General features: G+C 44.3%; 1 protein-coding gene across 1 annotated transcript; it reads left to right on the top strand.

Moving 5' to 3' along the window:
- The first annotated feature begins 397 nt into the window (after window positions 1–397).
- On the top strand, window positions 398–22,663 carry LOC126542344 (putative glucosylceramidase 4). Its single transcript, XM_055077395.2, has 10 exons — window positions 398–422; window positions 2,471–2,662; window positions 3,283–3,447; window positions 5,238–5,371; window positions 10,868–11,040; window positions 13,867–14,110; window positions 15,424–15,648; window positions 19,607–19,770; window positions 21,008–21,145; window positions 22,527–22,663. Exons 1-10 carry the CDS (start codon window positions 398–400, stop codon window positions 22,651–22,653), a joined length of 1,587 nt encoding a protein of 528 aa, XP_054933370.2. The 3' UTR covers window positions 22,654–22,663.
- The last annotated feature ends 300 nt before the right edge of the window (window positions 22,664–22,963 follow it).

Genomic DNA, 22,963 nt, shown 5'->3' with positions numbered 1-22,963 from the left:
ATCGTTCTTAAACTGTGGCTAAGCGCACCTTCTCGCTCAAGTTGGCACGACCTTCGCTCAATCTAAATTTTAGCACGAAGTTCAAGACGGGCTTCAGGTGAGCTCAAGAATAGCGTCAACAACGATATCGGATAAGTATAGCTTCAGCAGAGCGGGCGCGGGATCGATCGAAATATTGCACAATGACACAAACAGCGACATTGGAATACGCGTCCGAAAGTGCACTTTCACCAACAGGAAACGCAACAAACAATTGTGGACGATTTGTTTGGTCGTACACTTCTAACTACGTTGCACTCAAAGGTAAAATTTTATTGCAGTGACGCGGCATGAAATAGCGCCATCATCTGTCTAAGCACGATGACAGAGAGGAAAAACACCAAAACTGATAGTTACAATGACGAATATCGACGAAAGCAAATGTGAGTAAACTGACAAAAGACATTCTGATCGTTTAACTAACACGCCGAAACTACGCAGAAAAATGAATACTATCATGTCGTCTATGGGAGCACCCTGCAGAAACTAAGTACACCTGTGGCCGCATCTATTTTTTTTTTAATTATGTCCTACACTTTATGTCACCTGCGGTGTCCTCGTTGGAGAAACATGATCTCAGACCATCGCCATAGCAGACATGCGTTGCAGACACACAAAAAAAGTTGAAGCACAGTCTTATCATGTGAGCATGCGTTGTTAAAATTTGTGTGATATATTAAATGTTTCTTATTCGTGCGATGTGCTCGCACTTCTGAACGTGTTTATTCCAGTATATAAAAGAAAACGAGAGAAAAAACGTGCGCAGCTTGCGCTAGTGGAGCAAGGCTGGAGTCAACAGCGGAGCTTCAGATCACTTAGCTTTTACGTGGCTTGCCTAAGTTGTTTGTAGGTCTTTCGAGGTTATGCTAGGTTTTTCTAAGTTGTTTGTAGGCTTGGCTAAGTCTTTTCTAGGTTTTCCGAGGTTATGGAAGGTTCTGCTAAGTTGTTGTCTCGGCGGGCTTGACGCTGAAAGTTTTCGAGCGGTCGCAGCCGGGATCGCTTTCTCGGCGACGTCGAGCGTTCAGGTCCCGACTGTCGCGTTCCCTGGTCTGAAACTCGGTATCCTCGACTCTGCGTCGCCGCTTCTCAGCCGCAGCTCCGGCGCAGTGTTCCGGATCAGCTTCTTTCCCGATATTTTCCGAAAACACTGCTTATTGAAAAACACCCGTCTCCTCTGCAAGCTGTCAACCAGCACATCTTTTCATCACAAGCGTTAAAAAACCCACAGAAAACCTAGTCGACTTCTCGAGGTCGTGTCATAAACTGCAGTCCGTCGTAATCTATTCCATCATGCGACTACGCGCAACGTAGCTTTCTTGCGTTTCAGCTGACCAAACGCTCAACACCGCTGCTCCTTTTACAGAGACAGTACGGAAGCCTTCCTCGTCTAATCTCTGCGCACGCACGACATATTTTTTTTTTTTTCGCCTTTCTGCTGAGCAGGTGTCCAACGTTGTCCTGTGCATCGCGAGGCAGCTCCATCCAGTAGTGCACCAGGAGCCACTCCTTGTAGTCCAGCCTGTGTACTCGCTTCACTCGAGTACAGCAGCTCTCGGAAGCAAGCCATACAGTTTGCACATCAACTTCAGCTTGTGCACTCTCAAAGCTTCCGAGATCTAAAGGGAAATGGGAAGCGAGTTATTAATCGCCCTAGCTGCAGTCGCAGCTCTTATACCAGGTAAGCGTAAAATAGTTTCCCATGGAAAACTGCTTATGCCACGGGAGGAGGCGCTGTTGAAATTCGACCAACTTTGCAGTGTATATAACAAATAACTGACAACTTCAAAATTCGTAAAATTTCTACAGACAAGATAGCGAAGAGGGAATCTCGGGCTGTAAAGATGTAATTGCACGCATTAGGAGAGACTGGCAAGCAACGCATTGCTTTTAATAACACCGACTTTTTCAAGGACATTGCTGTTGCCTATTTCGCATGCACGGCTGGCTTGTCTGTATAATGTTGCTCAAACCAAGCACACCTCTAATGCCCTTTCACGGACTTCAAAGGATGCTGTGGGAGACCGACGAGTGAAACGTTTTCGCGAACAGAATTTAATCTTTGTAAAAATTGACGCAAGATCTGTAAAATCTCAGAACCAGTTCCCAAAACGGTAAACTTCAAGGAAAATTCTATACTGCTAGCCGGCAGATATGAAATCTTAACTCCAGCAATGGTCTCCTTTGGAAGGGTTGCTGATCCATCCTCATTTTACGAACGCCTTGCTGTCTGTATACCAGCCCTAATCACGCGCTTTCACACGGAACAATAATTTGAAATCAAGCGTTTCCGAACTTTTCTTTTGCAATGCTTCATCATTCTTATTCTCAGACCGACACTTTGCGTGCACGCACAGCAATATTGTGAACAAAAGAGCGCCGTTAAGAGTCCAAAACCACTGTCTACGAATTTGACGACGTATTTCAACCATAGTCGTGGCGCCCGAGTGCCAAAGAAGGGACTATGGTCATGGCAGCGTCGTGTGCGTCTGCAACGTGACGTACTGCGACTTCGCCGGTGACATCGGGCTCCCGCCGAGTGGGTCAGCGTTCGCGTTCGAGAGCAGCAAGGACGGCCTACGCTTGGCCAAGACCAGCATACCTCTGAGCAGGGCGCCGACTCAAGGTCAGTTCTCCTTTTAACATATTTCCCTCTCTATTCAGTTCCAATGTTTCCTGCCCATTCAGTCACTGTACGCTACCCAATACGACAGGGTGCGACAGGCTACAACGATGATCTTAAAGTGAGGGTAGGGGTCTTGAACAAACTCCCCTCTTGCAATAAATCACAATCAGTTACGTAGCTGGTTACCTAATTGAAACTATGAGAGGGTCACTGAACTCATGCATGACCTCCAGATATATTGCATGAGCTTCTCTCAAATGGTCGTGTTCAAGTAACTGGCACAGCATGACAAGGATAAAACAGGCGCAGTTATGCTTCTTTGCGAGCAGAGTGCTCCGAAAACGTTAAAGCGAAATGCTCAAGCCCAAATGCTTGCTTCTACTACTGAAGCTTCAAGGACATATTGGCACACACTGGCCTACCTATCCCCTTTTCCCTTTCCTATCCCCTTTTCCTAGGGTGCCCAACCGGGTTCAGTCCTGGTTCACCTCCCTACTTGCATTTATCATTTGCTCTCTCTCTCTCTCTCTCTCTATATATATATATATATATATATATATATATATATATATATATATATATATATATACCTATTCCTTCACCGTTTCTTCGTTTGACAGACACAAGTGTCAACGACACGCTCCTGCTCGTGTTGGACTCTTCAAAAACGTACCAAATTGTGTACGGCTTCGGAGGTGCCTTCACCGACGCCGCCGGAATAAATGTGAAATCTCTCCCGGAAAAGTTGCAAGACGATCTTATCAAGTCTTACTACGGAAAAGAAGGTAACTCAAATACAAGGGATATGTGCTGGATGCTGCTGGGAACTTGAGTCTGACGCTGGTGTACTGACATTAAAAAAAGAACACAGTGGTCTACTCAGTATCTGCAGACAAAAGTCATCAATAGAAACGCATACATAATTAGGAACAAGCAGTACATAGAAAGAATGCACGGTCTGGCTGTAACACGTAATCTGCAAGGCGGAGGAATTTTCGTGCAAGGAAACGTTACCGTCCATGTGACCGCAGTTTAATACTACTAAAGGATTCAATTCGTTTCCCTAAAGAAGTATACGTTGAAGTTGAAGAAAAATTTTTATGTTCCGAAGGGTAGATCTAGAGAAATAACCACCGCTTCTGGAATAAACTCATCGGCATCTGGCCTAACCAGCTCCCAGTGCTTCAAATTCTGTAATAATTAGGTCTCATGGTGCCATCTGCTAGCCTAATCAACCTAAAGCCTTCTTGAAATTTTCGGCATAAAGAGAACTGATTAGCGTTCTTCTAAAGCATATAAAAGTATGCGTCGATAACTTTCATGAGAAGCTGGACGTATGAAAACGCATAGTTTAATTGAACCGTATACGGTAAGGTTCCAGTTGAGAAAACTGCACAAATTACATAAACAGTACTGAATAGCCTATCAGAAACAAAACGAAAATTATGCGAGGAGCATCTCTACGGGGAGTGGAGAAAGCCTGCCCAATTATGCTCTCTTTAGTGTTTGCAGTCGACGAAGCAGTAGTCGTGAACTGTCATACTTCAGAAGGGAAATAGCGTACTCGTTTGAAATAGCCTCATATTCTTCATACCTGAAGTATAAGTTGCGCCATTCCTGTTGTAGATTACTGTCACTGAATGATATGAAGTGAAGAAATACAGTTAGAAAACTTGAAATTTCTAGCTACCTCAGCAGGAGCCCAGGTACGGAGGCGTGCACTACGCGAGTACCTGGCCAAAATATCAAGTAGCTTCATAAATTCCAGGATCTACGCCTAGTGTGGGAAACATTTGGTATATAAGATGCAAATTCTTATCGGTACCCCGGGTACACTCGCGACATCGTCTTGATGTCACCGTAATTCTTTCCGGCAACTGGAAGCCATCTCGAGAAAGCGAGTTTTGATTGTGACAATTCTTTTGTAACCGGTGTTCACGGTATTCATGAATCTTTTTCTTCCGCCTGCCACTTTTTCATTAGTTCTGGGATTGCAAAATCTATTTGAACCTAATTTAGCGCTGACCACCAAATCGTGCGTGTCAGTCAACTTCGCACCACAGGACAGAATTCTGTATGTAGCATTTTTTCATGCCAGGTACTGACAATCCCAGCTACGGCGTCTACTTCACTCCTTACCAACGATATTTTGTTTCAACCTGTTGGCAATTATCACATGAATCTAAATACACTTATCTCCTTCAAGGGGCTAACGGTTATATTTTTATTGAAATGAAAATAAAAGAAAGAGGTGTCACACTATAATGGTGACGGCTACTCCTTTTCTCATAGCAGAAATAACAACATAAAAGATATGTAGTAGGAAAAATGAAAGAAACGACGTCACAGGGTGAGAAATCCACATCGCACAGTCCTGTACATCCACGAACATATAAATATAAAAGGCAAAGGCAAGTCGCACCACAATGAGTTTGTAAACAAAGATTAATTCTTTTGAATTTATTCCGTAGGATGACTCGTGTCTTGACAGCAAATCTAGTCCTCAGAACCAGTGACCTCTGTGACCATTTCCCACCATTTAGAGCCTTACTGGAGCATGTATTTGTGGCTACAGGTATTGCGTACAACATGGGCAGGGTACCTTTGGCGAGCACTGACTTTTCGGAACGCAAGTACACTTACGACGACAGCCCCGGTGACTTGGAGCTGACAAACTTCACACTCGCCCAGGAAGATCTGGATCTCAAGGTAACTATGCACGCTGCACTAAACTTCAAGCTATGCTAAAACTTGAACTGCCGCATCAGCATGGTGCATAGTCATCTAGACAATCATCCTTAGGTTATTTAGACAAACTGCACGCCTAAGTCATGTTCTACTGTTCTGCTGAGTACTGTACATGTGATTTATGTATTTATTCTTGTGCCTTGTTGCCATTGTGAATGTTATTACTTCTACAGATCTCATCTATACTTGAGCCAAGATATCACTAGCATTGTTCATTATTTTCTATGAACGATCGCCAACTATGCATATCCTAGGTCAACTCAACGCAGGCCACACGGTCAGTCTTAACGTCAACAGCACCATCGTCGTATTTTTCGTCCACTGCAGGACGAAGGCCTCTCCTCAGAGATGCCCAATTACCCCTGTCATGCGCCAACTGATTCCAACTTGCGCCTGAAAATTTCCTAATTTCATCACCCCACTTAATTTTCTGTCATCCTCGACTGTGCTTTCCTTCCCTTGGCAACCGTTTTGTAACTCTAATGGTCGACAGGTTACATAATGTACGCGCTACATATCCTGCTGAACACCACTTCTTCCTCATTATGTCAACTAGAATACCGGCTACCTCCATTTACTCTCTAATCCAAAACGCTGTCTCCATGTCTTTTAACGTTACGCCTACAATTTGTCGTTCCACTGTCCTTTGCGAGGTCGTAAACTATTCTTGTGGAGCTTCTTCGTTAACCATCCAATTTCTGTCCCATAAGTTGGCATTGGCAGAACGCAATGGTTGTACACTTCTTTTTGCAACGACAGTGGTAAGCTTCCAGTCAGTTTTCGACAATGCTTGCCGTATGCACTCGAACCCATTGTTGGCCTTCGGTGAATTACCTTCTCATTGTCAGGGAGCTATGGGAGTAATTGACCTAGATAAACGTACTCCTGCACAAATTCTAGAGGCTGACTGGCGATCATGAATTCGTGTTTCGTTGCCAGGCTATTGAACTTTATCTTCGTCTTCTGCACATTATCCTTCAACCCTACTTTTACACTTTCTAGGTTAAGGTCCTGAATCATTTGTTGCAAATCATCCCCAGTGTTGCTGAACGGGGCAATGTAATCTGAAAACATTATCATAACTCAATGTAATTGTTTGTAGACCTGGCCGCGTCTGACTCAGCTTCCTTTTGATGTGCACTCTGCTGTCCTTACCACCGACGACACACATTACACGGTCTTCCTAAGTGCTGGCAGATATGGCATAGAAATACTTTCTTTCCTTCCTTTTTGTTTCCTTCCTTCCTTCATTCGTTTCTTTTCTATCTTTTTCCTTGCATGACACAAACTCTAAGGCACTCTAGGCCAGCGAAAAGCTTTGTCCAAAGTGAGAACAGGGCGGAGAGAGCAAGCAAATGTAGTTTTACGCGCAGGAAGTCTAGCAGTATTTCGGGCGGTATATGTTGCACTAAATGGTCGCAGTGGAACGAAAACTTATCCATCACTTTAGAGGGCTTGGATGATAATGACAAGCTGTTGTTTAATTGAACAAACAAGCTTAGCGCAATAATAACCACGGACACAAGAAAGGCGGACAAAGGCACTCGCTTTACACATGGCGAATGCTCCGTTAGGTGCATTAGAGCGGTCGCGAAGACGTGACATTTTGAAAGAGCGCATGCATTCAGTGCAAACAAAAGGCCCAAACTTGAAGCTTAGCGGTGGAACGTCTTATAGAAATTCGTAATCCATGATGTCACAGAGTTTGCTAACATCTGGCTAGTTATTTGAGAGAGAGAGAGAGAACCCTTTAATGAAAGGCACTGATTTTAGCCGGCATATAGACATCGCTGACATGCTGCTCTGCGTGGGGAAGGGAATCTGGAGAGAAAAAGAGAAGGAGAGAGGCGCAATGATTTGACGGCTAACGGAAACAGTTCCACTGCCATGCGAAGGCAAACCAACACTCAGCTCACACGGCTCGTTATCCTTTTTCAGCCCAAAAGGGGAGCCCATATTTCCGAAATTAGCGCAGATTATCCTTTGGTTTGAAGGTGAAATTTAGAAAGAAAACTTCGGCTCATATTCACTGGGTTAGCACATTAGCCTTTTCCTTCAGGCAAGTGGTGAGATTACTCTCGAAAACTAGTTTACACTGTTATCCAGACTGGCCACAGAATATAGGAAAATGTGGCCTCATGCAACGTGCAATGTTCGCTGATCGATTTTGCACTATCGATGCGAATCGTAGCACCGACGTATTTTCCGCGTGACATCAACGTACCTTTGTCGCGCCTATATCAATGTACATGCTGTAATGACGCAGGTAACGCATTTCAAATACCTACCGCTTTCAACAACGTGGGAAGAAACCATTCGGCATTACAGCGTGGACGTTATATCACGTGAAATAGACGAGGTAGCGGCGTGCCTAAACAACGTTTGAAATGCGTTTCACGTGTTTCCCGCTTTATAGTTATTAACAGCCCCAAAACTGGAATACATATTTATTCCAACGACTAGTCATCACGTAGTAGTAGTCATTCGATTATATCATTGTATTTAGTACAATAGGGTCTCATTGTTGGAAAGATAAAGAAAAGAAGTTTAGAAGCCACTACGTTATCGTGCAGAAGCAGTGCACGAATGAGTATATGTAAGTGGCCGGAAGCAATAGAGAGAATCGGCGACTTCGTATAGTCCCTTCACAATCGGCGAGTTTCAAGTGCAGGACGCCGTTTCGGTATACAGGTTGGGCTGTCTCGCATAAAAATAATTTCACTCGCTTTGCGTGTGAGTGTATGCAGTCTCACTCAGCACAACGTCAATGAACCAACAGCAGGGCCTGTAAACATTTTAACTGCGGGTCTCTGATATAAGCAGTGTGGCGGTGTCCAACGAATCCCTCTGCTTGCCACATTAGCTCTATCCCGAGAACCCTGCTAAGCGGAAAACCCGTCTCCTCTGCAGGCTGTCAACCAGCACCTCTTTTCATCACAAGCGTTGATAAAAGAAAATGCACTCGTCGACCACGTCATCGCACTTTTCCTATCCCGCTCGTGTGTTGCTTTCTCCTCCTAGGAAGTCGCCGACCGGAAAGTGGAGCTCAGCCCGCAAGCCTGAGCATATTTACTGATACAGCTGCCATTCCTGGACTAGTGAAATGAGGCGCAACCTGCTTTTCCCTTCTTTCTTCTTGGTTTCTTCCGTGGATTTCCTCAACCTTCCTTCATCTATTTCCATCCCTCCTTGTTTTTTTATTTTCAATCTGCTTTCTTTCTTCAAAAGCTTTGCATCAAAAAAATGTGAACCTGTTTTCGGTAAAGCGTGCAAATTACTGATCAGGATCCGCTAATTTCGGCTCCAGCTTTTCCCCGTTTTCACTCAGCCCTCCCACGGCTCCAAATCTTAAGTTGAATCCGAGTTCTACGTACTTTAGGGTATATGCAGAGTGACGCCTAATAGATGTATGTACATATCAGTGCTCGCTCCTTCGGCTTCTGCTCTGCCCTTCGTAGTTTGCTAAGCGTCGGCTAGTTTTCGATAACATTTCTGGTGTGTTCACTATCCCTGCAGAGGGATCTCGCTGACGCTGCGTGCGACCATACACTGCACGCCACATTTTTGCACTGGCGCCCTTTGGGTTACGTGGTCCTGGTGTCTGTATACATCAATACAGCCAGAAAATTAATAATAGCAATACAGTTCCCTGTCTGGTTAGTTGAGGTTTCGTGGTTACGCACAATACTCTGGCGCAGACAATCACTTAAAGACGAAATAAAGAGAAAATGACTATGCATCGTAGTCCTGATTTCATTGAATCCTTGTCTGGAAACGTGCCTTACTGCCATTTTCCCCTGATGTTTTCATTGAAACTGCGGTTGCACTTGTCTATATATACATATATATGCGTGTGCGTGTGTGTGTGTGTGTGTGTGTGTGTGTGTGTGTGTGTGTGTGTGTGTGTGTGTGTGTGTGTATGTGTGTGTGTGCAGGAAATTGTGTGGAGATTTGGCTCTTTCTTTACCGCTGTGTTGTCATGAAGATGAAGTTATTAATCACGCAACCAGGCACACCTGCCCACACTTCTTCATGTCAGACTGACCTGGTAAAATATTTTTCTGGCAACAAATTAATACATTGCAGGCTCACTCGCTTCACTTTTTCACTTACAAAATACCTTTGCCAGGGAGAGTGCAACTCAACTATATAGAAGGGGGAATCCCGGAAAATGTGTTTCTTTCAACTGTTATGCTATGTTGTGGAACAAACATGAAGCTGCCAAATAATTACTACTTCCTTGGGAAAAACAGCAGTTCTATTCCCGCGGTTTCAGCAAGTTATGGCGTGAACAACCTACTGGTATCATACATAAATGTAGATGTACATATATACAAATATAAATCTATGTTTTGTGTCTTCTTTAAAAACAGGGTTGACAGGGAAAAGCCGTTCGAAAGTGTCCACATCCTTCTAGTATGTAGTGCACATCCTAACGCACGTGGTCACATGGAATTGTGAGTGGTTGCATCTTGGCACCGGCCTGCATTGAACAGGCTTTCATTTAGGATTAGTGAAAAATAACTTTCACTTCAACCAACGCAAAATGACACAACTACGGTTCAGCCTTCTCGGTTGAAACCGAAAAAAAAAGTACGTCGAAATGTTTCTTTTCTTTCGGAATTCGGTTTTACTAAAAAAATTTCAGTGAAAGCAAATTTACCAGAGCGCTAAGGCAGCGATCGGCGCGCTGCTATGGTCCCTACATGCGCCCCGATGCAAACAGCCTCGTGAGGTGAACGTCACACATGAGCCTGCCGTCAAAGTAATCATGATTTTTATTTTTACCGTTTTGTCTGCGGACACAAGAAATAGAAGCGGAAAACAGCGAGATCGAGAAACCCCGACTCGGGCCTTGCAGCATTCGCGGTATATCCACTTTAGTAGATGAATGAGTATGAGATAATAATGAGACGTCGTGCCTACCTAGGCATTTTCTTCTGCATTATTCGTTGGAGCTATGTAACCAGATAGTCTTACAAACAATGCATCATTCTATAATTGTGTGCGAATATCAAATGCACTCACCCTTGATTCCTGCGTAGTCAAATGCACTCACTCTTGATTCCTGCGTAGTCACATCACGGTATGATATTGTGACCTTCCAAGACAGATGCTCGAAAAACTTACTATTCTGTGTATTGGCTGCAAGTAAGGTGCTGAAGAGCACCATCTGGCATTTGTGCAGCACGTTTAAGCGTCTAGAAGATTAGTGCATCAAATATTCACCGAGAAAAACAAATACTGATATGGTATAGCGCAAAAAAATTTGTCAGTCTAAAAAAAGAATGCCGGTGAAGGTTCATGTGGAAAAATATAGTGACGGGAAAGAAAAAATCAGTGTCCCGGCAGAAATGAAAATTGGAAAAGAAAGTACGCCCAGCTCCAGGAAAATAACAACCAAGACCGCTGAATTCTGCACATACGAGTACATTGCTATCTTCCTGTTTATTGCAGATCCCGTACATCAAAAGGGCCACGTCGCTAGTAACTGGGCCCTTGCTGTTGATCGGAAGCGCTTGGAGCAGTCCAGCCTGGATGAAGACCTCCAACACACTCGAAGGTGGAGGTGTTCTCATAGGCGAACCAGGAAGCGCCTACTACAAGTCATGGGCAAAGTATTACGTCAGGTGCAGTGCACAACAATCTCGTAACACTTGTTTCTCGTGCGCGAGCAGCATATTGACTGTGTTAGCAAAAATTTGCATAAATTGGGGTTTTTGAAAACTCCCTAGTGCTAAAAAATTACTCTATCATGCTGGAGTAAAATGCGCCACATTACATCCTTTTTACTGCCACCTTTAAGAAACGTAGTAAAAGGATGTCATTAGCCGACTTTACGACGTGCGGAGTTTTAAATAGAAAATACCCATAAGGAGCTTAAAACCACGTGATATAGAGCCTTGCTCAAAATCACGTGATTAAATACTGCCACCGTATTCCGCAAGCCCTGACAAGGTCCCTTCCAGTTAGACCTATACTTGGCAACAGGCACGGTCACGCTATCCGAAAACACGCTGTGGCGGCGTATCGGCCAAAATATTGCTGTGTTGACTTCGGCGGTGGTCCAAGAGAAGTACGTACGGCAGCGCGTATCCCGTAAGCGTTGTTTGGGCGCACAACGGAACAATTTATGATTGTCAGTTTGTTGAGTTGTGAAAGCTGTGAAAGCTGTATACTGAACAGGGTCGTATTTTTTTTTGTTTACGCGTGCATGCAAGCAGTACGACTGTTTCACTTCCGCCGAAGCTCGAGCTGGAGTAGCAAGCCAGCCATCGCGGCGTTTTGTCGTCTTTGTTTCCTACGCTACGAGGAAATACAATTCCGCAGATTCAAGATGAGGCGACATATTCTCGAAACACGACACTTGGCACCACAACCGGTGAGCTCTCAGGACTAACACTTGGGAATAGCCGCAAAGGCTTCGTGACAGGAGTAAAGAAATAGTCCGACTATCCTCCCCAACAACCTTCACACGGTTGAAAAAAATATACTGACACGCCAAGCAAGTGAGACAGCCCCGCCGGCCACAAGAGGAGACCGCATGGTCAGCTTCATAGAAATCACCTATTACCATGGGCTGTGAAGGGCGCAGTACCCGCAAGCTCATCCCGAGCTAACCAAAAAACAGGCGGTATAGCCTGGCGCCTCCTGCAAACAAACATGTATCCTAAACTGGTGGCCTGCGGCAGATTCTATCCAGGGCAATACAATGCCCTGGATACGAGCTATGGAAAGAAGAATGATGGGTGTAACGTTAAGAGATAAGAAAAGAGCAGATTGGGTGAGGGAACAAACGCGAGTTAATGACATCTTAGTGGAAATGAAGAAAAAGAAATGGGCATGGGCAGGACATCTAATGAGGAGGGAAGATAACCGATGGTCATTAAGGGTTACGGACTGGATTCCAAAGGAAGGGAAGCGTAGCAGGGCACGGCAGAAAGTTAGGTGGGCGGATGAGATTACGAAGTTTGCAGGGACGACATGGCCACAATTAGTACATGACCGGGGTTGTTGGAGAAGTATGGGAGAGGCATTTGCCCTGCCGTGGGCGTAACCCGGCTGATGATGATGATGATGGTGATGACGACGACGACGACGACGACGACGACGACGACGACGACGATGGTGATGATGATGATGATTATGATGATGATGATGATGATGATGATGATGATGATGATGATGGTGGTGGTGGTGGTGGTGGTGGTGGTGGTGGTGATGATGATGATGATGATGATGATGATGATGATGATGATGATGATGATGATGATGATGATGATGATGATGATGATGATGATGATGATGATGATGATGATGATGATAAGCGACTCTGCCTCATATTCTATGCACATGCTCGACGGTGGCTCCTTTCGAGGGACTTTAAATTCAAAACCGCTATAGCAGTGGGAGACCCGGTTGCTCAGCTCAGACCAGCGAGGTCAGTTTTGGGACGTGCAGCCAGCCGAGGCAGCTGCTGAGACCCAGGGGATATCGGCTGTCTGCTAGGGGAAGGAAGGCTGCTTCAGCCCTCGCGGTTGCTGGAATCAATAAAAGTTGACTCTCTCTATATCCCGTTTTTACATGCAAAAACACGGTCAGCATGCAGAGCAGTAAATTTTTAACCCAACTGGTTAAAACCCAGAAACGAGAATGCGTTACGGGACCAGCGGTTTACTCTCTTTTCGCGTTTTTGTTTACAGTATATAGGTGAAGCACGCACAGAAAAAGAAAAGTTAGCAAGGAAACCTCCTACGCGTGATTACCTTGGACTGCGACGCGCCATCGGTTCGAGTTAAGCATGTGTCATAGTTACAAAACATTCCTAGCCCGACGCTGAATCACGCCAACCGTCACAATGTCTGGCCAATACAAAAAAACCAAAGACCCATCGTTGCTCGTACATTTCTTGCAATTGAAGTTCTCCAGATGGAACTTTGTTGTAACTATCATGGATGTTAGGCCCTGTTGAAAAAAAAAACTCATATGACTCACTAATCGGATAATTCGATATGCAAGATATAAGATACCATACAAAATCCCGTTTGCCGCTTATGTCCTACCAGTTTGCCCCTTATGTGATTATGTCAACCTTGGCAAGTTTCGTCATGTGACGTTATCGGAATACGGTTTCCTTATTTTTTTCAGTAGGGTTGATGTGAAACATCTAATACTATTGATCGAACAAACTTGCAAATGATGCTCTCAAAACGAGCAGGCCGTCAGTAAGGATAAGTTAGCGCGTGCGTGCGCGCGTGTGTTGCCGCGCAAATGTGTGCTATATACAGCTAGCCTGTCGTGAAAATGAGCAGTGGTGCAGTACGCGCGTCCTCTTCCCGTGTAAGAAACATGATTATTGCCCTGTCATTGTCCTTTAATAGTCTGAAAGAGTTAAAACATGCCTTGTAATAGAATCGGACCTTCTTTTCTCTCTCTTCGTCCACTGGTGATTCCAGGTTTTTGCAGGAATATTGGCGTCAAGGCATTCGTTTCTATGGCGTGACGGCGCAGAACGAACCGACGACAGGTTTTGCGCCCACCGTTAGCTGGCCGGCCCTGGGTTTTACGGCGCAAACTCAGAAGGAGTTCATCAAACTGGACATGGGGCCTGCTCTGGATGAGGCCGGCTACGGCGCGGACGTGCTTCAGCTGCTGATCTTCGACGACAGTAGCGACAATCTCCCGGAGTGGTCAAATGTGGTGGGTGTATTACAGTGCCGGCGATCACCCTGTAACGCAGTTAAAAACATTTTTATGTTATTATTTTTACATTTTATAATGCCTACCTGCAATACCAGTAACTTAGAGGTCAAGAACAACTGAAACACTCAGTTGTATACCGCGGAAAACTGGCGTTGAAAGCAACCGTGCCGCTCTTCATCTGACAGGGCGCTTAAATCTAACAGAACTCGAACCATATTTTACATAATAATTGCGTCGGCAACGCGAGTTACGAATATGTGTTCACCACAGTGACGTGTGCAAATTTCAAGAGCCTAACATCATAGTGAACAGCTTTTAGTACCGCCCATGTACAGGGTGTTTCTGCGAGGACATTAAGCAATATTTAAAGAATAGCCGTTTTGAAATAAAAGGACGGTTCCTTCGGATACATGCCGTTAGTGGTGGCCACCACGGGGTGACGGGTGATACGTGGTAATTAACAAACATTCATTAGTTAACTTTCCAGCCTTGCGGCTATCTTGCTCCGTCCACCCAACCGCTCGCATGACTTTCGATTGTTAAACGGCGTGTACTTCAGGCCTTTCTTCAGAGTTTCCTCGAAAGACCGTCTCCGGCAGGAACGTCGCAGGTGTTTGGGAAACGGAACGTGCTTTCATCAGACCTTGCTTCCGGTTTTATCCAGGCCCTGGCTCTGATGTTAAAAATAATACCTCGGTTTGGGGGCAGGTGAGGCTTCTATCCCACCAACCCCTCCACAAATATCTGGCTACAACTCTGCTCTCGCGTTGCGATTCCAACTAGTTAAATAGTACAGTGTGGCAGCATGCTACTCAGAGTTTCTTCCTGATTTATATTCAACTACAGAAACTTATGAGTTCCAACTAAAGCTGCACTCCCTCCCCCGTCTCCCCTACCAAGCAGGCCCGAGGAGCCATATAGTCTGCCTGGTTTCACCTGTGCGCACATCTATGTGTTCGACTAAGCTTCCTCTTAACAAATAAGCAAATATGACGCGTTCACGAACACATGAACTTGTACTAAAGGCTGTGCCCCGCGAGAGACAGATGGGGAAAGAACGGAGAAAGGGAGGAGGTTAACCAGAACGAAAAATATTATTTCCTACCCTACACTTGGCACTGAGGGAGAGGAATGTATAAGGATAGGAAAAGCAAGAGAGAGAGAAAGAGACTCTCCCACACGCAGAGCCCATGCACACGATCTCAAGGGACTTTCGCAACGATCATAGTAAACTGTTATCCCGTGCTGTGATCTGCACTGAGAGAGCGATTGCACTTCTGAAACTAATAAACGCGCATATTACCATGCAGGTGCTGAGTGATACCGAGGCGGCCGAGTACGTACGCGGAGTCGCCGTCCACCGCTACTCGGACAAATCCGTCAGTCCCGCTGGTCTTGACCACGTGCACGACAACTTTCCGAACAAGTTCATCTTGAGCACCCAAGCCAGCGCTGTTTCTGCGGCTAAGCCCGAAGACAAGGTCATGCTGGGCAGCTGGGAGCGCGCCGAGGAGTACGCGAGCCACGTCATCGAGGTGAGCTGCCGCTGTTGCGCCAAGTACGGCATAGTAGTGTGTCAGCGGTTCTCACACACATCGATATAAAGTTTCACTGGGGCAAAAGAACATTTACACAACTATCGCAGATTATCCATATGATGCTTCAGCCTAATGAACGTTAAAATTGACGCCAAGGCTGAAAATATGAAGCCTAAATTATATTTGACATGGCGTTATTTACGAAATGCTTAGAAAGAACTTTTGCGTCCAAGTAGTTAAAGCGCCTGGAAGCATTCAAAAACGTTGTATGCCGGTATCCACGGTTTTGTGAAAAGGCTAGATCACTCACGAAATTTATAGTTTTCAGGCAATGAGGAAAACGTTGATTGGCAGGCAAACTGCAAAGTGTGCGGATTATTAGAGGCAAAATTAATATTGATAAGCTCTTTAAATGTGGGTTCTGATGCAGCCAAAGCAAGTGTATGCAAAGTGGCTATGGTGCTGGGCTGCTAGGCACGAGGTCACGGGATCGAACCCCGGCCACATCGGCCGCATTTCGATGGGGGCGAAATGCGAGAATATGAGCTTACTTAGATTTGGGTGCACTTTAAAGAATCCCAGGTGGTTCAAATTATTCAGGAGTCCCCCAGTACGACATGTCTCATAATCAGATAGTGGTTTTGGCCCGTAAACCCCATAAATAGAAGAAAAATCTAAGTGGAAAGAAGAAAGAAAGAGCGCCAACTTGCAACTGAATTTATTAAATAGAGACACCCATGTTTTACACAAACATTGACATTAGCACAAGCATCCAATACACTACACGTGTAAAAAAATACAGCTTTATCTCCCTGAAAACCGACAAGACATTACATCAAGACTAAAAAATACAAATCACCATAGTGAATCTAAATATCGGCACTCATTATTCTGCATTGAGACCGACGGGACACTTACAGAAGCATCCCCCTTTTTCTTTGTAAAAAAAATATGGGTGTTTCTGCAGTGTGTAATTAATTTAGTCGCAAGTTGGCTCTCTTCTTGCCCCTTCTTTTTCCACTTAGTTTTGCGGCGCCAAAACCCACATTTCAAGCATGAACCACCTACCCCGACATCGCATTCTGTTGATAAGCCCTCGTTTTCGGCCTGTTTATAGACGTTATGTGAAAAGTTTACGAAGCTTCCCCACTGCCCTGGCAGGATCAATAACAGCTACATTTCCCTATTTAAATATAATAGCAGCCATGCTACTGGTGGCGTGTACCGAAAGTACGAAGTGCGTGGGTTAATTGCGTGAATTGAACGTAATTACTGAATACTCGTTTTCTCGCAATTTACATGGGTTACTTGAAGTGTGCAGTTGTTTCTTCCGCTCTCTTCGGCGAACTATGTATGCGAGGCATGTTGTTTGTATTTCATTGAATAAAAAAGCGTGTTTCGGGCGTAGTACGATAAATGTTTATTCGTTGTACTCTAGTACCTGTGGAAAAAATCACTTATTCAAGTGTTCCAGAATGTCATACTGCCGTTATCCGCAATGTTTGCGAGAGTCCTGAAAGAACAGTACATGACACCTTGTTCAAATTCGGTTTAAATGGGGTAATGGTAGTTGTAATGTTCAGGGGAAACTTTAACGCTTCTTGCCTAATCAGAATCATTGTAACTAGTAACCGAACCCCCATTTTTTGCACATTTCCAGTCATTGTATGGTGTTAGTTATTTTCGCCAATGTCCTTGGTGAAATAAACTAGAAACCTCCTATATATTTGGTTAAAGTTCCGTGCACGTTACGAATAATGTGTAGGTAGGTATCAAAGTATCTGGGTGAATTGTGGCTTCTGCAATAAATTACGTATTCAAACGCTCCGGAGCGTTATCAGCGGGCTTTACTAGCAGCGCAAAATTGAGCACGCTTCCCTGGCATAAATACAAATGCCACAGCGACCAAATTTAGTGAAAATAGAGGAACCACTATGGTGAACCACTGTGGACACCTTAAATGCGTATGGATCAAATACAGCCTTTGCGAAATATTTCTTAAGCAAGTGCTTGAAGTGTCATGCGGTCGTTATCTGCTATGTTTCAATACGTCTTGAGGAAACTCTACTGTACACCAAGTTTATACTTCGTGGCAATGAAGGAGGGAGGCACCTCAAGTGTATGGTATAGACAAAAATTTAACGTTTTTGGCTTAATTAGGGGCGTTGAAAATAATGCTGAACCCTCTTATTTCCCCCATTTTTCTTGCTTTTCATGAAGTTGGTATAATACGTTTACCCGACGTCCTCGCAGAACTCAACAAGGCGCTTTCATTATATTTTGTGAACTAAGGGTTAGATTATTGGTGATTGTACGCAATGTTCTATAATAATTGCGGCTTTTGCAATAAGCTGCGCAAGCACCCTTTAGCGTTCTAGGTGCGCTTTATGAACGGCGCTTAATTCAACCAGCTGCCCTGGGTTAACTGTAAATGCCATCGAGATCAAATATAGTGAAAACAGGGGGAAAAATTAAGGCAAATGTTCTTGCGAAGTAAGATGTGTGCGGATGCATTACTGCCTTTGTAACGAAGCACTGGATAAACGCTTGAGAGTGTTATATATATATATATATATATATATATATATATATATATATATATATATATATATATGGAGAGAAGGCAACGTGTCGTCAAATATGGGGTTTATTACAGGCAAATTAGATTCTTAACGCAACTGTTCGAAAGAAGTAGCTTTGCTGAAAATTCGGTTGTGATTCCGAAAGGATAAACTATTATGCTATCTTTTATATTACACGTCTCTATATAAAACTTTGGTGACAATAAAAAAACATGATTTCAAGCTAACTAAGTTATACTGAGGGGTTGTTACGCTTTTATCATTTATACGCGATTGGAATGGTCAGCTTGGCCCTAATGGATGCTTTTCTTACGCGTGCAGATTGTTTTATTTTTTAGACGTGCCAGTATTTAACTACATATTTGAAGGGTAAAGCACGTATGGTTTTAGAGTACGGAATGCCCAAGACACTGTAGAGGCTGGATTAAGCTAAAGGTGGTTGAATTGGCTGGCCACACTGATGTATTCTCAGCCTTGATTACAGCACGTGTATTGCGCGGCTAAACGTATAGATACGTTACTGCGGCGCCTGAAATGCGCTCCACGCGGTTGGTGCTGGTCAGTGGTCACCGGCTCCATACTGACCTATGGGCTTCATTATCTTTTATGGGCGAGCGCTTTTCACCATCTAACAAATGTTATCGTTCAACGCGGGACGTAGCCACATGTATCGAAAGTTTCTCGAATGCTATTGATGGTTCCATTGTCATCGAAGCTTGCGTAATCTTATTGCTTGTGCGACGTGAATTGTGTGAAAGACACGCGGGCGCCAGCGATTACTCTGGAACCTTCGAGACTGATGTATAAAAGCCTACGTGCTTGACCGGCAGATGAGATTTTCGACGATCGCCGACCGCGTTCGCCGCTATCGCCGTTCTTTGAGTGTAGCCTGCTTTTCGGGGCCCGGCTTCGCTGAATAAAGCGCTAGTTTCGTAATTCCCGTTTTGCTGCTTTCTTCGCGGTCACCACTACGTGAAAATACGTTTATTAAATTATAGGGTTTTATGGCCAAAACCACTTTATGATTATGACGTACGCCGTAGTGGAGGACTCCGGAAATTTCGACCACCTGCGGTTCTTTAACGGGCGCCTAAATCGAAGTACACCAGTGTTTTCGTATTTTAGCCCCATCGAAATGCGGCGGCCGTGGCCGGGATTCGATCCCACGATCTCGTGCTCAGCAGCCCGACACCATAGCCACTGAGCAACCACGGCGGGTACTTCACAATACGTTAGCTTTTCTGATCAAGTCCGCTCCTTTGTAAGTTCAGTTATTATATCAAGAGTAACAACTTGTTGCTTTCTCCTCCTCGATATTCCTCTGTCTTCTTTTTTTTTTCATTTTGATCATTACTTCTATATTTCACCTACAGGACTTCAACCATTGGGTTAACGGTTGGATTGACTGGAACCTCGCCCTAAACACTGAAGGCGGCCCTAGCTCGGTTCAAAAGTCCGCCGACTCACCCGTCATCGTCAACGCCACTGCTCAAGAGTTCTACAAGCAGCCAACGTACTACGCTTTGGGACATTTCAGGTACTCCGTTAGTCTTCGCTGAGCGCTTGAAAGGAAGAGCCTCTCGTTGATTGCTCATTGTCAATAGTGGTTTTAATGATGTGACCGTTTCCATAATTAAACCTCTAGCCGACGTAGACGTTTCTCCGATGATGTCGCACACTGGTTCGACGCTTTCACGCGGCAATAATCAACAGGGAGGGCGTGCCAAACCTTGTGCCGCCGTACGAAAATATAAGAGGATGATAGATGATGGAGCGCGCATTGAAATACTTTTTATCCGCCGTGGTTCCTCAGTGGCTATGGTGTTAGGCTGCTGAGCACGAGGTCGCGGGATCGAATCCCGGCCACGGCGGCCGCATTTCTATGGGGGCGAAATGCGAAAACACCCGTGTCCTTGGATTTAGGTGCACGTTAAAGAACCCCAGGTGGTCCGAATTTCCGGAGTCCTCCACTACGGCCTGCCTTATAATCAGAAAGTGGTTTTGGCACGTAAAATCCCATAATTTAATTTTTTTAAATACCTTTTCTTACCTTTGTGGTTATAAAAATTATCACTAAAGAAAGAAGCCTATATACAAAAAATACCAGAGCGCAATTTTTTTTTCTAGAAGCGTCACTTAAGGGAACGTCACATACCGACGCACACACATAACCTGTTCACAAACGGGCCATTGGACTAGGCAACATTTCGTTGAACTCACTGACAATAAATTCTAAAGAAAAGCTCAACGGAAAGTCTTTTTATCCATTCACCAAACGACTATTGTGAGAGTTGATTCTTACTACAACTGCATTGACAAAAGTAACAGTGGGAAATACACTGACAAACAGACGGAGCTGAATACCACAGCGTCACACAGAAAAGCTGCGGTGTTCGTCTTTGTTACCGTATCTGTGTTTTCCGCGCTCTTAATTTCTAAAGTGGACCACCTCGGGAATACACGACATCTTTAATGTGATTCTGATACGCAATCAAATTATTTTGCTGTCTCAACTGTCTACTGTTGGAGCAAAAATTTTCCTCTTAGCAGCCTTAGATCATTAGAACCGTGCTTTTCTATAGGTGTTTCTTCTGCAGAAAAAAAAATAAATAAATTGGTGCAAATAAGCTTTGAATCAGGCAATTGGACACGTCGCGTAACGCTGTAAACTAGCCAAGTTTTTTATAACTGGTCGAATTGACTGTAATTGTGAACCCCTTCATTGGCGACTGCAGATGGAGGTAAATCTACTGAATACCTTCTTTCTTTTACAGCAAATTCCTTCCAATGTCCACTACAAGGGTTGAGTCACATATGAAGCAAGCGCATTCCCATGACACGCCTGCGAAAAATCTCCAGCACATTGCCTTTGTTACGCCGGATTCCAAACTTGTTGTGATCGTCCTGAACAAGTAAGTAATAGAGATAAAGATCAACAACAATGAATTCCAGCTGCCTGTAGACTGTCTCCAAACATCGATGGCTCGGTTTTGAACCTTAGAGACTCTCCCCTTCAACGCCTAATGTTTTGAGATTGTTTATAGTCACAATCGTCAACAAATATATTTCCTGCTGTCTATTATTGGTTCGTATGTAGTTGCGCAAGGTATCAGTGAGCAAAAAATTTAACAAAACCATTTCCTTCAGAAAGGTCTGGCTGAAAAAGATTCGACTTGCGAAAGGGTTGTCTTCAAGAGGCAGCAGTGGACAAAGGTGTGGGAACATAGCTTTAGCGTTCGGTAGTGAAAACTGCTATATAGGAACCTAGGTATAGGCTCTTACAGTATACAACCGCAGAGGAGCGTAGTTATAACAACATATAAGCTAGAATTATTTCTCAATAAAACTCTGCTGTAATGCTATCAACCACAAATACAAATCATTGCAGCACCATGACGAAAGCGATTAAATATATTCCCGCTCCCTAACCCTGCTTCTCGCAATGCTGCCTGGTTTAGTTTTCCTTGCCATATTAAAGCCGCAATACGAACATCGATGCTTAAAACTTATTGGCAGTAGATACTTTCCGAGCGAGATACATCCATCTTAGCTAGAAACTAAAGGAAATAAATAAATAAATAAATAAATAAATAAATCCAATCTGGGACCGAGATGCTCAACGCTGTTAGTGGATAAAGTGACCCTTCTTAGAGCACAGTGGCTTTAAAAGAGTACAAAGTTTACGTATTGCAGTTTAGACATTTCTCGCTGCTGCCTTCACCTTTCTCAGTGACGCTGCGCTTATTTGAAGGTTCCTTGCTCAAGCCCGCTAAGACAGGTGTGAGATGAAAATTTTGGGCCAGAATATGCGACGATGTCACCACTGCTACACGCATCTGAATTTTCCAGTACCTTCGATGTCGTAATAAAAAAAAAGTACAGCAGAGATCGAGGCTCCCTTGCGGTGCTATAAATCTATGAAAATATCGATCTATGAGCTATCAATCCTCTATACATTCAAATTAGGCTAACTTCATTAGGAGTGTAGTTCTGCTTCTTAGACACAAAGTGCACACTTTCGTGGCCGCAGTGTAGGCTCCAGGTTTTAGGCACTCTAAAGATGACGTTCTTTAATCGCAACTTGAAACGCTGGCTTGAAAGTGTACCAATAGTAACGCACGTTTGATCACATCTTCCTCAATGCATGCTGCCTTTTGTGACCTTATTTTTAAACGTGCCGACATTTGCTTTGGACTGCCTATATAACGAACATACGTATTGTCGCTGCATCAAACCGCTATCTCTTGGCGATAGTGACGTAATACTCATTAACTTTGCGTTTGCACTTTTCAGAGACGACAAGAAATACACGCTGAAGATAAAAGACGTGTATCGCGAAGGAAGCGTCCAGAAGGTCATCAACGAGCGGTCCATAACTACGCTTGTCTGGAAGGCAGGAAGACCGCGCCCTCCCCAATAAATGGTTGATTAGTTGCGTTCTGCAAGCATTTCTTGGTGCCGTCCGTTTTGACATCTACAGTCACTTGTAGTTATACGCATATGACTTCACAATATGTGCTGATGTGGGCGTGACGGGAGAGAAGGCGCGGGCCTAGTCGATAGCACAGCGGTTATACGTTTTCCGTTAAGTCTTGATAGCCGACGGTTTCTAAGAGTACGGACGAGTACAGGGGCTTAGGACGACACCTCGCCAGCCTTTCTCAGGCACTTTATCGCTCTTTATGTAACTCCTATGCCACATACTTGTTGCCAAAAGCAGTCATAAGTAA

Source organism: Dermacentor andersoni, chromosome 2, assembly GCF_023375885.2.
Source record: "Dermacentor andersoni chromosome 2, qqDerAnde1_hic_scaffold, whole genome shotgun sequence".
NCBI classification, from domain to species: domain Eukaryota; kingdom Metazoa; phylum Arthropoda; class Arachnida; order Ixodida; family Ixodidae; genus Dermacentor; species Dermacentor andersoni.
The sequence above is the reverse complement of the archived record's forward strand: the minus strand, read 5'-3'. Positions and strand labels throughout refer to the sequence as shown.